The sequence below is a fragment of the Strix uralensis genome, chromosome 6 (assembly GCF_047716275.1).
Source record: "Strix uralensis isolate ZFMK-TIS-50842 chromosome 6, bStrUra1, whole genome shotgun sequence".
In the NCBI taxonomy this organism is placed as follows: domain Eukaryota; kingdom Metazoa; phylum Chordata; class Aves; order Strigiformes; family Strigidae; genus Strix; species Strix uralensis.
This window is the reverse complement of record NC_133977.1, coordinates 41,438,872-41,456,355: the sequence shown is the minus strand read 5'-3', so window position 1 is coordinate 41,456,355 and position 17,484 is coordinate 41,438,872. Positions and strand designations below refer to the sequence as shown.

At 48.9% G+C, this 17,484-nt stretch overlaps 1 protein-coding gene across 4 annotated transcripts in view; it reads left to right on the top strand.

Moving 5' to 3' along the window:
* The first annotated feature begins 5,398 nt into the window (after window positions 1-5,398).
* Window positions 5,399-17,484, top strand: part of ZEB2 (zinc finger E-box binding homeobox 2) — a 115,816-nt gene continuing 103,730 nt past the window's right edge. The window contains exons 1-3 of one of the 4 annotated variants that reach the window (XM_074873781.1): window positions 5,399-5,641; window positions 5,746-5,844; window positions 8,628-8,765. In XM_074873781.1, the coding sequence (XP_074729882.1) occupies window positions 8,693-8,765 (73 nt within the window). In that variant the 5' untranslated portion in view covers window positions 5,399-5,641; window positions 5,746-5,844; window positions 8,628-8,692. The other 3 variants (XM_074873780.1, XM_074873782.1, XM_074873783.1) reach the window with 3 other exon arrangements.

Sequence of the window (17,484 nt, the reverse complement as noted above, 5' to 3'; positions counted from 1 at the left end):
CATCTACAGCTCATGATGCGGGACAGCAGACGGAGGATGCTCGCCCACTGACCTGCCGGAGCCACACACTCCTCTGCTCGGCGTGAGAAGCAGGTTGGGGTCCTGAGGATGCTGTTCTCCTACCACAGACAGACAGACATTGTGGACAGGAGCTGAGCAGCTCTAGGCCATCAGAAGCATCTTTAAAAATGACAAAATTAACAAAAACATACGAAGAAGATTCACTTTTAACGTGCAGGGACTCACACGAGATTAAATATTACAGTGAGATCTGCTTGTTAGAAATGCCCAGGGATAGATAAATTAAAGCCAGACAATCTTTTCCCTTGCTTTTGGCTCGTATCCTATCCCTACATGGGTTTTCCGCAGAGGAACTTGAAAACTTTGGGAATGTTGATTCAAAAGGTTTCTTCCCAAATACCTCATCAGCGGGTGGGGGGAGAGTCCTTCTCTGACCCTTTCTTCCTCTCTTCCATGTGGAAATGAAAAAAAAAAAAAAAAAGCTTTGCTCTCTAAATCTTAGTTTTTAGGGACACCTGTATCAAGCAAAAGCATCCAGCAGCATCTTGGGGCCACATGGGGCTTTCCCCACTCAGAAAAATTACTCCAGCCTGTTTTACCTTCTACCACCACAGGTGACTGCAGAAAATAATCCCCTGCTGGCTTTTTTTTTTTTTTTTGGTTGGTTTGGGGTTAGGGTTTTTTGGGGAAAAAAAAAAAAAAAAAAGAGAAGCAGCCAGCAGCTGCGGGGAGCCCCAGTCTTGCGGCAGCTGCTGTCCCGGCAGAGCAGGGCTGCGGGGAAGGATGCTCTCCCCAGGCTCGGCTGCAAGTGGGCTCATCTTATCTGGGTCCCCTACACTGGGAAGTTTAATCCTTAACGCAGGAAAGGTTCCACACTTTGGGGAAAATATTGAAGAGCAAAATTTTGAAGGACCCAAAGTGAAAGCCTCGGAGCAGATAACGTGTTTTTAGAGGTGCTAAACCTCTGTCTCCACCAGCCTCTAAAATGTATTAGTCAAAAACTATCAGCTGGAGCATCTCTGCTGTTATCCCCCCGATTTTCCTCCTTCTATGCAGGCAAGAAAAGACGGTCCCCGTTACTCATCCTGCGCCAGGGAAAAAGCAAACACACCGAAATAAATAAGGCCATGAATCATCCCACCAGCCCGTGTCACCAGGTCCCCACAAAGCCACGATGGCAGGAGGCCCAGGTCCTCCAGGGCCTGTGCCTTGCAACCCACTCAGTGGCAGGTCCCCCTCCCCTGCCCATCACACCCGGGTACCTGGGGGGAGGTATCAGGGGGGGTTTCTCTCCCTGCACAGCCCCTTTCTCAAGGTAATGAGCCCCTGGCAGCAGGGTTTGCCCCTGGCTGGCCCTACAGCCCCACGCAGGGATGGGGGGGACATGGGGTTATCTCCATGGGGGTTATCTCCACCCACAATGGGTTTTGGTGGACAAAGGGAAACCCACTGAGGAGGAGGAGGCAGCCAGCATCACCCGTGGCATCGCTGGGGCAGGTTTGCGTCAGGATCACCCAGCTGCCCCCATCTCACCTCTCTGCATTTCCACGTAGGAAAACTTGAGGAAAAGAGGGAAAACCTGCACCCAGAGAGCCATCCTTAAAACCATCTCTAAGCCCCAGTGCCGGGTGCCTTACGCAAGGAGAGATTTGTGAGGATATTTTGGGTCTGTTTGCTTTTAAACTGATGGGGTGGGGGGGGATCGTATTTGCAAAAGTTTAAAATAGAGCGAGGCATAGGCTCTGCGTGGGGACGCTGACCGTGAAGGGGCTGGGAGCCGGGCTGCCAGCACCTCCCCAATAAAGGCAGGATCCATAAGCTGTCATTATTTCCATCTCCTAAAGAAGCTGCACACCCGTTATTTGTTCAGAGCCGGGCAGGAAATCATCGCCTGGATTAAGGTTAAATTCCATCTCAGAAGGGTTTAGCTGATTGCTAAATGTTTATGTCTGGTGTCCAAAAATTAAAAAAGGAAAAAACAAAAAACACCCCCACGTACCACATTAAACTAACATCTAATAAGGTTGGGTGCTATGCCACTCCTGCGAAGATCAGAGCGGTTTATCGCTCCGATGCAAGCCCTGCTGAGACACTTCAGAGCTGGAGAAACTGTGAGATTGAGGGCTGAAAGAACAGTCTGCAAAATTATGAATAGGGATTATCTGACAATGCCAACATGTTCCTTAAAGCCCTTGAGCATCATCACACGGTCTGAGGGTTTGTTTTTTAGTGTAGCTGCAGATATCTATTTTAACGATATCGCACCGACAGCACTCCTGCCTCTTGCAGGTTAGGCTGCAGCTTCTCTTAATCTCCGGTTCATCCTCTCATTTTGTAATCTGAAAATGTAAGAACAATATGTAAAGCGTTTGTAATGGGATTAATTTATTTTGAGAACTTGTTGGTTGGTTTTTGTTTCTTCCTTTTTCTCCTATAAAACGTGGGTGACTGGAAATCGAGCGAGTCAGTAATTAGCATTCACTTTTTTCTTTTTCTTTCTTTTTATCATATGCATCTAAATTCAGTTTAGCTCTTTAAGGAATTGCCAGACTGCCCTTGATTTATAGGCAGTGTCTTCTGGATCTGAGAGGATCTAATTCAAATTAATAATACTTGAATCTGATTTCAGGATATTTGCCCTGTGCTATATATTTCATTAAGATATCATCACTTTGTGTGTGTGTGTGTGATATGTCTCTGCGTACACAGGTATATTTAGGCATGGACAAGTCATGCATCCTGCAAGGAAATTTAGCCAGTAGTGGTGACAAAACTTTTCGCAAAGCCAAGCTAACTCGTACCAGGGACAAAAAATAGAAATCTAAATAAAAATAATAATGGAAAAATTAGAGAACCTTGTTCCCACCTTTGCATAATTACGGATTTCAGCGGCAGCAGACCGCCAGGTCTGCAGGCAGATTTGCTTTAAGCCTCTCCGTGGCTGGCAGCCCTGGCTCACCCTCCTCCTCCCGGAGAAGCCCGGCTGGCCGGGCCCCGCGGGCACCCCGCGCAGGCAGCGCGCAGGCAGCGCGCAGCCTGCCCGCCCCCCCCCCTCCTCCGCCTGCTGCGCTCGGGGTTGGAGAAGGGGACACCCAAGGTGTGGGGGGGTGGATTTTGGTGGCTATTTCCCCGACATCCCCCCTGCAAGCGGGGGGCCTGTGGTCCCCCCTCTCCGCGCCGCTGCGCCCTGCCCCGGAGCCGCTCCACACCCCCCCCCCCACTTCTCTGCGCCCTGCTGCGCTGCCCTGCATCCCCCGGCGAGCTGGCAGGGCAGCCTCCCCGAGCCAGATGACCAAAAAAAAAAAAAAATTAAAGATGAAAAAAATCTCGGTGGCTCTGCTGGGCTGCAAAGACACATGGGGGGGGGGGGGGGTCTGGGGGGGTTCCCCTTCCTTCCTTTGCGATATTTAATCACCAGAGAGGTGTTTCTGATCAGGAGTGCGATCGCTGGTGCCTATAGCTCGCATTCCAGTTCTTGCTTTAGGCACACAGTCAACGCACAGTTCAAGAGCAGTTTATCTTAGCTTAATGTAAGTAAAAGTATAGTGTCGGATCAGTGTTCCATTTGTTTCAGTTTTCTTCAGGAGGGGGAGGAGGCGGGGGGGGGGGGGAAGAAAAAGAAAAAAAGCGGTGTAATAGATTTAACTCTTGTCAAAGGAGGGAAACTGTTTCGCAGCTCTTTAACACAGCCCTTTGGGCAGCCCTGCGTTTACCTTCGGAAAGGACCGTACGAGGAGGCAAGATGTGAAGTTTATCTTTGCCCTGAGATTATTTCGAGCTCTTTTAGAGGAAGAAAAGGCTGCGGGTTGTGCTGGGAGTTGGGCATGAGCGGATCGAGGCTCAGCCGTGTCAGCCCCCTTTGCAGATAAACGCCTTCGCTCAGCATCCCCAGCTCGGGCTGCCTTTACTTACTTCGATATTACTTCTCAATTACGTACAGCGTAAACCAGCTTTTTGATTAACAAAACAGCAGAGCATTGGTTAAGAACACTTAAACTTCAAAAAAAAAAAAAAAAAATCCCCCTGGGAAGTGGGCTCTGAATTGGTTAATAATGTGCAGTACTTGCTAAATTGCTGACTTCCAGATGTGGAAAATATCTTTCTTGTTTAGGACCTACGTAACCTGATTGGATTACGACAGAAGCGTCACATTGGAAGGCTTTTGAGTGATGATTTAATTAACCATACAGTAGAAAGCTGTATTTGCCAGGAAACCCCTTCCATATTTGCATAACCAATCCCTTCAGTGCAAAGGTGGAGTCTGGGTTTCTTTTTTTTTTTTTTCTTCCCTTTTTTTTTCCTATATGTAATTTTATTTTAATTTTAATACTTGAAAAAGGTGAAAAAGTTGTAACCTCCCTGAAGTTCAGTCCCACGCGTTACTCGTCCGCGCTGTCTCTCTGCCCATCCAGCTACTTCCAAGGGAGAGCAGAGGCAGGAAGAGCCCATCTCACCCCTGATCCATATCTGTGAACAAAACAGATAGACTGTAAGATCTCAGCACGTTTTTAGTTTGGTTTCTTTTTTTTTTTTTCTCATCAGATTTAGCTGACTATTCAAATAACCTGGACGAGTGGTGAAATGAAAGGGGGGGGGGGGAAAAAAAAAAAAAAAAAAAAAAAAAACAAAAACCAAAAGAAACGCGTTAAGGATAAAAATAAAACAGCACCAAAACGAGCAGGAGTCAGTCAGGAGCTTGTTTGCAGTGCCCGAGCAGAGTTTAGTTTCTAGGCATTTTGTTAGGGTAAGTTTTCCCCTCCGCAAGAGGCGAGAGCTCCGAGAAGGGCTGGGCACCGGGACGGGGCGCAGGATGCGGCCCCCCGCGGGCGGGCGAGGGGGGGACCCCGCCGGAGGGGGCGGGGGGGGCAGGGATCCCGCCCGGGGATGGAGAGGGGGGGACACACACACCGGCAGGGATCCAGCCTGGGGGCAGGGGATCCGGCGGGATCCTGCTGATGGGGGGGGGGGGGGGGGGGGGGTCCGGCACAGATCTCGCCTGGGGGCGGGGGATCCCGCCTGGGGGAGGGAAGGGGATGCAGCTGGGGGGGCAAGACGCGCAGCCGGGGGGGGGTAGGAGGGTAGAGGATGCAGCCGGGGGGGCAGGGATGCGGCGGAGAGGGGGGGGCGGGGGCGGAGAGGGGATGCAGCCGCGGGAGGTTGGGGGGGGGGGGGGGCAGGGTTGTAGCGGCGGGGCAGGGGATGCAGACCCCCCCACCCCGGAGGGGGGGGTGTGGGATGCGGTGCCGGGGCGCGGTGAGTTTCCGCGGGGCGCCGCGGCGGGGGTGAAGGCGGCGGGGCGCGGAGCGGCGCGGAGAGGCGCGGAGCGGAGCGGCGGGGCGGGGGGCGGGCGCGGGGCGGGGGGCGGGCGGGAGGAGGTGGAATTGCATTTCTGCCGCTAAAGCGTTCGCGGAGACTTCAAGGTATAATCTATCCCAGATCCTTTCCCAGAGAGAAACTTGGCGATCACGTTTCCACATGATGCTCACGTTTGGTGCTCTTCAATTATCCCTCCCCACAAAGATAGGTGGCGTGTGTTGCAGGGTCTCTCCTCTCGCTCCTACAGAAAAGAAAAAGAAAAAAATGTCATTAGAAGAGGCGTAACACGTCAGTCCGTCCCCAGGTTTGTGTTTCCTGGAGTGGCAGAAAGAGATCAGTCCTAACCTGCCCAGCAGGAATAACGGTCCTTCCGACAACTCTTTGCAAGGCTTTTTACAATTTCTCCAGGAGCTGCATCTCCCTTCACCTTTTCTCCTCCACTTCGCGGCTTCTTCATGCTTTTTCTTCTCACCATTTCTGGCCAAAACTACAAACAAGACTTCGCAGGTAGGTTCGGAATTTAATTCCATTTTCTCTCTTTTTTTTTTTTTTTTCCTCCGCTTCTTTTTTCTCACACGACCTCACGCACTAGCAGGCTTATTTAATTTCGATAGTCTTTTTTTTTTTTTTTTTTTTTTTAAGCGTGTTGGCTTCTTTCTGGCTTGTTTATACTTGGGGCGAAAAACCTCCTTTTATTTTTTTATTTTTTTTAATTTTTTTTACTGAAACCTGAAGTCACTTCGGTACCGCTCCGGGAAGGGGCGAGCAGTTTCGGGGCGCTCGGGGCTGTGCCACCCCCACCCTGCTCCCCTTACCTGTCAGCCAGGTACCGGAGGTACATTTTACAATGCAGCAGCAAAAGTTTTAGTGCTAGGAAGGGACTTGGTCCTCTTGGAAAAAAAAAAAAAAAAAAAAAAAAAACAACCAAACACAAAAAACCAAACCAACCCAAACCAACCCCCCCCCTCCCCACCTCCTGCTCTTTTTATTTCAGGTTTCACATCTTAGCTCGGAAAGTTTGCAGGTACCTGTTAATGCTTTGCACGCCCTGAGCCTGCAGAGCCAGCCCGGCCGGGCACCGCTGGAGCCCCAGCCCCGGGCAGGGCTCCCCGGTAAAGGATGTGTTTCCCCAAACAGAAAGTTTGCTGTTTTGTCTGCTTAGTTAGTTTCATTTCTTTATTTTATTTTGTGAAGCTGGGTGAAGTAACACCTTAGCTTCTGGGATCCTAAAGCAAGAAGTGAAAGTATTGACTGGAACTTAAAAGTCGTTTACCAAAAAGCAAAAAAAAAAATATATATATATATATATATATCTATTTTTAAAAGCTAGCCGGTCCTCTGGGAAGAAAAGTGTTCTCGGGATCTGCAGGTTTAAAATTATTGACAACTTTTTTGCGGGAGGCTGAAGAGCAGGGAAGGTAATGAAACGCATTTAAAACAATTCACCATTGGTCGTTTTGCATTAAAACGCCAATTGCCGAGGCAGGCGGAGGGTCCCGGCTTGCCTCGGTTCCTGTCCTTCCCTCTCCGCTACATCTCCTGGCAGATCTGCCGCGGTGATGCCACCATTGCCCACTCCAGGATCGGGAATAACTGGCAAATACTAAAGTTTCTAGCACATTTCTCAGCCTCTTGCTTCCTCAGCCACATACATCCACATCCACAAAGCCACCAATTCACCCTGCCCAGGCGGAGTCCCAAGCAGAGGAGTGTGAGCAAACACGCTGACCCCGCACACACTCTCTCAATATTCCCATCCCCTTACCTGCTCGGAGATTATTATTTTATTTTATTTTATTTTTAGTCAAGCAGGTTTTATAACCGCAAACGTCTGAGAAGGGAGTTCAGGCAGAATAAACAGACCTAGCAGCAACACACCTCAGTGCTCAGTCCTGGTGTGAAGCTCCAGCAAAGTAAAAAGACATGGGGGGGCGGGGGGGGGAGAGAGAGAAAACAATAATAATAATAATAAAGCCCACTTTGCTGCAAAAGAAAATATTGAAATTGTTGAGGCAGGTAATAATTTTTCAGGATTTGTGTAAAACTCCCAGTGCAGGAGAAGACAATAGATGCGAAGGCAAGGGGGGATCCTGCTCAGGAGAGCAAGGGTTAATTGCCCTTGTTTTACAGTTTGCATCTGTTACATCTTTTATAGCCCCCTGTTTAAACTAATCCTCAAGTCAAAGCATCTTTAAAGCTACAGCATCTTCTTCGAGGTGGACTGAGTTTCAGGAGCGTTCCTGCAGCAAAGCAAAGGCTCCTGCCCTCTCCCTTTGACAGATGGAGCCTCCTGCCCAGCCCGAGCACATAGGCACACACAGTAGGTCCAAAAGTTTACAAGTTTTAGGAAAAAAAAAAAAAAACAAAAACAAAAAAAAAAACCCAAACAACACAACAGAAAACACACCAAACCAAAAACCCAACTGAAAGCCTGAAAACTCTGACAGCGGTAGTTTTGATTTCTGTTTCTTTTCTGGGAAGGAAAAAAAAAAAAAATGACACTCCGAAGCTTTGTTTAACTAAGGGGCAGGGGAAACCCTGAATATTGTCAAACTGACTAAAAAGGTGACAGAGGTTTATAATTACACTCCTCGTTGTTAGGGGGAGGGGGAGGTCTCCGTGCTGTGCTTTACCCCAAAAGGACAGGGGATAGCCATGTTTCCCTCTCCTCTTATCACTTTGCCGGAGTGCACTTTGAGGGGGGGGGAAAGAAAAAAAGAACTAAAGGCAGGAGAAGAAGGAGAGGAGACTAGCATTTCGCGTGAAAAGAAGTTCTCATGTCAAATTAAAGTACTTTTCGGAGGAAACGGTCCGCCTAGCATCGAGTCAAACAGCCTACTGTAAAAGCTGTGCATTCCCTCATACGGTCATGAGTTATGACTCATTTGAGATGTAATTCTTGTCTCTCTCTGATCTGCTTTGCTGGTGCAACACACACACACACACGCGCGCGCACACACGCACGGGGAGAGAGGGACACGCACACGCAGGCACACACACACACACGCACGGCGCGGATAAAAATAAATAAATAAATAGATAGATAGAGAAAGAAAAGAAAAGAAAGAAAGAAAGAGAGAAAGAAAGAAAAGAAAAGAAGAAATCTACCCGGCTGGGGAGCGAGGGGGGAGCCCGCTCCGCCTGCGTCCCACCTCCCCCGGGCCCGGCCGAGCTCGCCGTGAGCGTGGATGGGCTCTTTTTGGGGTGCCAAGCCGGGTCCCCGTTGGCGCCCTGCGTTTAAATGGGATATCCCGATGCCCACATTGTTGCTGTGTTTGGTCGTTACATAGAGCCTGCGTGCTGCTGAATCAGGGAGCCGAGCCCATGCGAACTGCCATCTGATCCACTCTTATCAATGAAGCAGCAGATCATGGCGGATGGCCCCAGGTGTAAGAGGCGAAAACAAGCCAACCCCCGGAGGAAAAACGGTAAGCCGCCCCCCGCACCCCCCCAGAAAACTTTTTTTTCCGGCCGGTTCCGCCGCGGAGAGGCGGGGGGGGGTGGGGGTGGGGGGGGGGAAGAAGCCGGCGGCAGGACGGGGAAGGGAGCGGGGAGGTGGGGGAGGACGCGGGGACCGGGACACGGCGCCCGCCCGGGACTGGCCGCCCGCGGGGGGTTGCGCGGCCGCGGGGCGCCGGTGGAGTGTTTGGGGTTTGAAGGAGGGGGGGAGGAATTAGAGAGTGCAGGGAGGGGGGGGGAGGGGGGGGAGTAGCAGCGCCGCCGCCCCAAAGTTTGTTGCGCGGGCGCGGAGCGGGAGGGCGGCTGCCCCGCCGGCGGCGGAGCGCGGGGCGGGGAGGGGGGGGTGGGGGGGAGGTGGCGGCCCGGTTCGGCCGCCGTTTTGCTGGGGGGGGTTCGGGCCATGTCAGGGCTCGGGGAGCGGAGAGGCGCGGAGATGGGAGGTGGGAAGCGCGGAGCGGCGCGGAGCCGGGCGGGCGGCCCTGGGAAAAAAAAAAAAAAAACGGCAGCGTGAGAACCCCGAGGCAGGCTGGCACCGAGTTAGCGACTCTCTCTCTTTTTTTTTTTTTTTTTTTTTTTTTTTATTGTTAGGGACTCGAAAATGAAACTTCCTCCTCCCTAATAATTAATACTACTAATGAGTTTGGTGCCCGATTGTCCATAGTTGCCCCCTCCGCCGGGCGCGGAGGGCCGGGGCTCAGTGGGACGCGGTGCTGGGGGCTGATTTCACATTTGGCAGCTTTCTCTGCTGTGGGTCTCTCTTTCTCCGTCTCTCCCCGTCCCTCCCTTAGTTTCTTCCTTTCTCCCCGGGCTGATAGTCTCTCCCCCCCCCCGCCAGCCTCCCCCTCCCCACCCGCAGCCCCTCGCATGGCCATCCCGGCCCCACTTTCAACAACTTTCCTCTCGAGGAGCCGGAGGAAGGAAGATTATTTGTGTGAACCTGAACCCATGCGCTTATAGCTCAGCTACTTCATTTAAGTGGAGAGGTGGAGGTGGGGGAGTGGGGGGGGTGAAGGAGGGGGGGGGGGGGGAGGACGACAACAACAACAACAAAAAAATCACAAAGACAAGAGAATGTTGATTAGAAACAAATGATCCTGCCCCCCCTCCCCTTTCCTCTCTCTAGGTTGTGAGTGTGAGTGTGTGTGTGTGTGTGTGTCTTTTTCTTGTTGTGGTGGAGGCGTCGAGCCATATGGGGGAGTGATAGAGGAATTTTAGTCAGAAACTGTTCGTTATGTTACACTGGCTTTTCCCTTTGTGTTGTCTTTGATCTATTTGCTTGGCTTAGTATTACAAAAAAAACCCCAACTAAAATAATATATTCCGAGCAGCTTCCCAAGGATCCGTTCCTTGTTATCTTTTTTTAAAGTCTCTCCCCCTCCACCACCACCCTTTACTCTTGTGTCTGTCATTATTTAAGGTGGTCCTCACAGAGGAGACCTCCCCTTCCCCTCATCTCCGGGTAATTTAGTAGACATTAAAATTACACGTAATGTTTCCCTCTCCTCTCTTGTGTTTCCTCTGTTCTTTTTATTAAATGTTGGTTATTGATTTTCTAAAATCAATGTCTGTTGTGGGGCTTTTTTCCCCTTACAAGTATCTAAAGCACGTTGCTGATCAACTGGATAACAAAAGCTTTGTGTCAAGTAGCCTTTTTTCTTATGTTAAACAGTCATTTTTGAGAGAAAAAGAGAATGAGATTTAAAGCAACGCATCCAGAAGTGCTCTTTTGCAGTAAAGAATATTCTGAGTGTTTGAGGGGGTTTTATTCTTCTTCTTCAGCCTCCTGCCTTTTTCATACAAGATTATTAGTTTAGCATGTTAAACCCGTCACATGCTCTGCGATGAGGGATGCGTCTACGTGTTTAGTATTTTCTCAACACGGTTTGAGTCGCAAAAAACACCCACTCCCCCCCCCCCACCCCAACAAAAAAAAAATAAAAAGCTGGATGCCTCTGCTTGCCCAGGACACCAGGACCGCAGCCTCTACGCCCTGGTATTGCAGCCAAGTCTTTGGGACCACGTTTGGACCGGAGTGACACAGATTATTCTTGTTGCTCCCATGCAAAAGTGGGTTTTCACGGAACTGCACTAACTTGGGAAAGCCACCACACTTGGGAGGTGAAAGTTTAATTGCGATTTTTAAGGTAACCACTTAAAGATCCTGCAAACTTCATTCCAAGTGTGTGAGCTGGTTATGCGAAGGTCTAACTTCTCCCTTCAAGGTCTTGCTCTGGCCAAGACAGGGGAGAAAAAACTAATTCTCGACTTTCTGTCTGTCCACTCTTTTCTCTTTGTGCTCCGTAATTTGTTTCTTTCATTCATTTCTGAGTGAGAAATGTCCTGGTTCTGAGAAGCAGGTAGATGAGTGAGGGTGGGTTTGGTTAGGGTTTGGTGGTTGGTTTTTTTTTCATTTTCTCTTTTTCGACAAGCACATATCCAATGCCTTTCCCGTTGGGAATTGCCCAGGATTTATCTGGACTGAGTGGATTTTTCTTCTTTCCTGGATTCGTGGAAAAGATGTCACTTCTGAGCTTGTGTCTTTGCTGATAACGCCAGAAACGGTGATGCTTATCGAAATCAGACAGAAATTCCTTAGAAACGCAGCAGAACCAAAATAATTTTTTTTTTTAAAAAAAAAAAAAAAAGGAAAGAAAAAGAAAAATAGATGGTCATCAAGGAAGCTGGGGGAGTGTGAGTGAAATCACATAGAAATTACAGACGGGGACAAAACAGAATAATCCAACTAATGCCTCAGTGAGCTCCACGCCTGTGTGCGTGTCTCTGCGTGTGTGCGAGGATGGGCAAGGCTCGGGATTAGATAAAATTACTGGATAAAATTACGGCGGAGCTAAACAGGGTGGAAAAGAGGAAAGCTCGGGATTTTCCAAGATAACGGGGTTGATCAGAGCTGCTGGAGTGAAGGAGAGGTGTGCGCCGGGGCGGGGAGGGGGGGGGATGGCTGAGAGAGGCGATATGGAAATCAATGAGGAGTGAGCCCCCCGGGAGCGGGGAGGGGAAGGAGGGGGGGCAGGAGGGGAAGAGAGAACCCCGGCAGCGGGGCGGGGGGGGGGGTGGGGGGAGGTGCGCGGAGCGGCCGCCCAGCAGCGCGGAGGAGCTGCGGGAAGTTCAGTCAGATGATCCCAGCGCCTGACTCGCTGCGCGGCACTTTCACTCGGGAGAGAAGTCGCGGCAGAGGAGGAAGAGGAGGAGGAGGAGGAAGGAGGAAGAGGAGGAGGAGGAGGAGGAGGAGGAGAGGGCAGCGGAGAGACCCTCTTTCCGCACGGGCGCCCCGCGGAGGCGGGGGCTGCGCTGGCGGCCGCAGCGCCGGGGTGCGGAGCGGCGCGGAGCGGTGCGGAGCTGTGCGGAGCCCGGGGGCCGAGCAGGCAGCGCTGCCCGGCCGGCCTGTGCCCTGCCCGGCCGTGCCTCGGGAGATGAGCCGCCTCTCTCCTCCTTGTTGTGGTTTGGCGTTTGTTGGGTGTTTGGTTGGAGTTGTTTTTTTTTTTTTCCTGCCTTTCCTCTCCCCCTCCCTCAAAAATAAAAATAAAATTAAAATCCCCAGGAAGGAGGGGAAGGGGGGAGGGAGGAAAGTTGGATCTAATTTACCCCAAAGTTTCAGTAAACAGCTCTCTTTGATTCCTTTGCCATCTCGCTTCCAGTTGTAAAGAAAAGGGAGAAAGTTCAATGCTTCCAGGGCGTCTGATCCGAGGGAGAGCACAGACCAAACAAGAAGACACGATTATACTTGCTCAGAGCCTTTCCCAAAAAGATACCCACCCACCCTCCTTTCGGAGATGCTGGGGAAGGGGGAAAAACCTCCTTCACTTCCCACTTGAAAAAGAGAAAAAAAGAAAAAAGGGAAAAAAAAAAAAAAAAAAAAAAGCCTGCCTGCTGCCTTTAGTGAGTGGGAAGTGAGGCTTGTCTTCCCTGCCTGGAGAAGTTTGGAGGTAGCTAGACTGGGGCTCGGGTGTGAGGAGGAAAGCTGCTTTTTGTGAAATTCAGGTGGCACAAGGCAGAGCGGGCATCTGGGAGCGCTCCTGTTCCCGGGGACCTCTGCAGGGGTGGGAATCGTTGCGAGGAGATTCCGCCGGGAGTTGGGTACTGGGCAGGGAGACAAGTGTGCTACCTCCAGAAAAGCACCTGGAGATAGGTATTAAAAATTAACGCTCTAAATGCGGGCGACCAGGGCGTAATGATTATCTGGCTACATTTTCTCGGTGCAGATTCATGGCCAGACTGAGCTGTGACATGGAGCAGAGGAGGTTGTTTTCTGTGTCAAGACTGATCAATTTATTTTATTCTGAGTTTCGAGAAACCCAGCGAATTTGGAGATTAGTGCCTGATTTACTGACTGACATTTGTGACCATTCGCTACTTACTGGCTTTTGCTTATCGCACATGCTTTGCCAGGAAACTTTTGGGGGGAATTTCTAATTGCTGTGAGAAAATATATGTTGGAAAAGGCATATTTGAAAAGGGGGTGGGGTGGGGGGGAATAAGGAAACCATTACAAGTTAATTATCGATAATTATACATAGCCAACTGCCCAAGGTAGGGAAAATATACGGAAGACTGAGATGTAAGCTCTCAGGACAGGCTGGTAATATTCCCCAAGAAAAATGTGTGTCTCCCTTCAGAGTGGAAAGAAGGGTGTTGATTCTTTTACAGCAGCCCCACATTCATTCCAAGAAATAGGAAATTCTTCGCCTTACAACAGTTTTTGGCATCTGCATTATCCCAGTGCTTTTAAGGTGCATTTTCTCCTCTGTGAAAGAGAACTCTTTGTCCTTTTTTTCTCCAAGCCCATGGCTTCCCAAGGTAGACACTATTTTGTGCCTGTCACATAGAAAGGGAGTGCAGGTTTGCAGTGCTCACAGACAATTGATTGTCTGCCCTAATGTGTTTCATTTACATGTTTATAACGTCAATAGTGCTGGGGTGTCCACTGTACCATTCATTCCAGCATTCCCACAAGGGTGCAATTGTCTGAATGGCCAAGTCAGACACCTTTTTGATTGCTCTTTAGTTGTCTTTTTAGAGTATAGAGAAAAAGGAGAGAAATCTGTGATGCAGAAACACTAGTTGAAAATATTTCAGAATTAAACGTCACCATTAAAGCAGATGTGAGCATTAGGCAAACAATATATTTTAACTAAGGTTCTGAAGGTGGAAACAAATTCATCATAGTGGGGATGGTTACTGCACACGACACCCAGTCCCGTCCCTTAATTTTTTTAGGCTTTTTAAAAAATGATTCGTCGTTTTCATTTTCATTTCAGCCCCTGTAAATGCAGCCACCTCCTAACTCTTTGTATGCTTAACTGTAATTTGCGATTTTTCCCCTATATATTTACATATCTCTGTTTATGCCAACAGCGTCAGCTAAACACTTGGAAAGTCTATTGAGAGAATATCTAGGCTGTGAGAAGTACAAACTTAAAAAAAAAAAAAAAAAAGATCCAAATATTCCTTCATCAAGCATTTTTAATGATAAAAACGACAATGCCTAGACTTTTTCTTGAAGCAGTTTAACTTAAATAGCCGCGTACCAACTTCTTACGCCTGCGGTTACCGTCCTCTTGCCCTGCGAGCTTTCAAAAAAGTGTTTCTAGGAGTTTCCAAGTCAATAAAAGATTACTTTTTAAGGTGTGCTGTGCCGGTTTGATATGCCACAGTGGCCTTTATCATTGAAGTTGCTTCTGAGGGAGGCAAGAAACGAGTGCTGGCGTTTTGTATCAGAATAAATAAGCCACGCAGCTTATTGAAACTCCTATGGAGAGATACATGTATACATGCGTACACACCTATGCGTGCGTGTATCGTATAGACACGGATCTGGTACGTATAGGTATGCCTAAAAATAACGGCTCACATTTCAGACTAGATCTTTTCCCCCTAAAAATGATGCTGATCCCAACAGCTACAATTGATACAAGTTGACCTGTTCCATCCGTGATCCATAAGGGAAAAGAGCACCAAGTCCTGTAGCTTCTGCTCAGGAGGCAAAGCGAGGGAAAACTTTTTTTTTCTTCTCCCCCTCTCTATAATTTTTGTTGTAATTTTTAAAAATGTCTGTTTGTGGAGAGATTTTTTCTTTTTTTTTTTTTTCCTTTTTTTTTTTTTTTTTTTTTGTGCCTAACAGGGAAGACACAGTAGATGCACCGTTAGCTGAACCCCTGACACGGCGGTCTTTTGAATGCCTTAGGTATGATTTCACTTTCGCTCACATCAATGCTGACCTGAATGCCTTTCATATCTGATCCGCTGTGTCTCTCCCAGTAAACATCCCCTGAGGGGAGAACAAAGAAAGGAGCTCTTCTTCTTCTTAATCACAATTCAGCCCATTCACCGCCGGCAGGCTACATTTGCATTCTGCAACAGAAAGCCAAGATGAAAAGAAAAAAAAAAAAGAGAGTGAGAAGAAGGGGGGAAAAAGCAGAAGGGTGGAGGCTGAGTAAAATAACTTAGGTGTTTGTAGCTGTTTGTTGGGCTTCCCCTAGTTACAAGCCTTATATAGATCCTGCTCTACCCAGCCTTGGCTCCTCTGACAGGCAGATAGTGTTACAAGATGGCATGCCTGTACTATTCATGGCCACTCGCTCTAACACTTGAGGTAGAAAGTGTCAGAGAGGGATCAAATTCTACTCTGAGAAGTCTGTTATAGTTAGGGTCAGGTGTGTGTACTCTCAGCTCTTGACTGCTGCCTATTATTTTGTTTTAATTACTATTATTGTTTACTCACCATGACCTTGGGGAGCGGGGGTGGCTGGGGGTGAGGCAGGCTTGGCCACCACCGGCGAGCAGATTAGCGGTGAAAAATCGCCCTTTCCCTCATTTAAATATATTTTTTTTTTAATTTTTTTTTTTTTTTTTTTGGAAGGGTCGGGCCGGGTGTTTCTGCGCCCGGCGGGGCAGGGAGCGGTGGCGGTGCTGAGGGTTGGGGACAGTTCGGCCGCGGCGGTGGCGGGGGGGTCCCCGGGCTGGCGACTGGCCCGGGCTGCCCCGACCCAAAGGGGGAAAAGCAGCAACTCAGCAAATCCTCAGCGGCACCAGCAAATGCGCACGGAGGAGGAGGAGGAGGAGGAAGGCGAGATTTGGGGAAGTTTCTGTAGCTGGGCTCCCTCGTGGGGTTTCGTAGTCACGTTCATGTACATTTTCCGGCTGTGTGTCCCCTCCCCGGGTCCCCCCCACCCCAGATTTCCCTGTTTGTTTGCTCTTCAGAAGCTCTTCTGTGCTTTTAATCAGACAGTTTTTTTAAAAAAAAGAAATGGTGAGGTCTTTGGTCGTAGCCACTTTTTTCTCACCAAGAGAAGGTTTATTTATAACTGGATCCTGCTTACTGAGAAGTATTTAAGCCCTTTCAGGCAGAGCTGTCAAAATTTCCCGTGTTGTTTGCCTCTATTTGCAACATGTAAAAAGTAATATGCAGTTGCTGGTGTTGGAATAACCGGGGTAGTGCAGAAATCTCAAGTGACAAGTTTTCAACTACACTATCTCCTGCCGACCAAACTGTCATTTTTATTTTTTTTTTTTTTTTGAGAAACCACTTTTAAGAGCCTAACAGGTTTTTTTTTTTCCCCCCATCAGCAAATAGATTAAACGTGCTAAAGCAACTTCGAGAGGGAAGAACAGTTTGAACAATGAGGAGCGGGAGGGATGTCTTATTTTCCTGTAGCTGCTATGGCAGATTTCACTCATAAGGAGCACACTAACCGAGATGTTACCAGTTGAACAGAAGCATGTGACACAGATTCCTGATTTTTTCCCAGAAGATTTACAGAATTTACAAAAAGAGATTATCTCTACACCTTCCACCCTCCTAACCACCCCCATGACCCAAGCAATGGAGGATTTAGGCAGATTTACTTCAGTAAACACCTTTGGACACTTGGGGAAAAGTAGGAGTCTGTTTGCAAAAGCAGGCTTTTGTTAAGTGAGGTGCTGGATAATGCTTTACCAAGCAGCTGTGATATTAACCTACCCAGTAAAAGCTGGAAAGAGCTTTAACTCCTTGTGCTCTCCAAGGCCTTGCCCGGCTGGCTCTGCAGGTACCGGGCCTGGGGAGGGGGGGGCTTGGGGGGGGGTGTGTGTGCAGGCAAGGAGGTGGCACTGCTGAAGCCACAGCAGCCGCTCAACCTGACACATCTATTCCTTGGTGGCAGTTGACTCTTTCGGGGTCAATCCATCAGATATAGGGCTGGGAAGAGCTATGAGGCATCGCCACGAAAGCCTCCTCCATCGGTTAGGGGTTATCTATATATACACACTCTATAGCTGCCCCCACGTATATAACATAGCCCAAAACCTCTCTAGGAAAGCTCGCAAGCACTGCGAGAAGAGGAAGGTCAATTTAGGATTCGCACTCGAGAAGCAAAATAGCTGAGAAGTTACGCCGGCAAACCTGTACGAGTGGCTCCCCGTCAACTCCGGGCTCCGGGGGTTTGAAGGAAAGGCATCAGCTTTCTGGGGGCTTCACATTCCCCAAAGTGAACTTTTTTTGGGGGCGAGAAAGCTGCTTCCTGCTCTTTTCGGAGCCTTTAGAAGAAGAAGTTGTTAAGTTAGTTATTTTTGCTGGGCATAAGAATAACTTTACAGGTGTTTCTTTTTTTAGCTTGAGTAAGATTGCTTCATTTGGGGATTTTTGTTGTCGAGGGTTGGGTTTTTTTTGTCTTTTTTTTTTTTTTTTTTTTT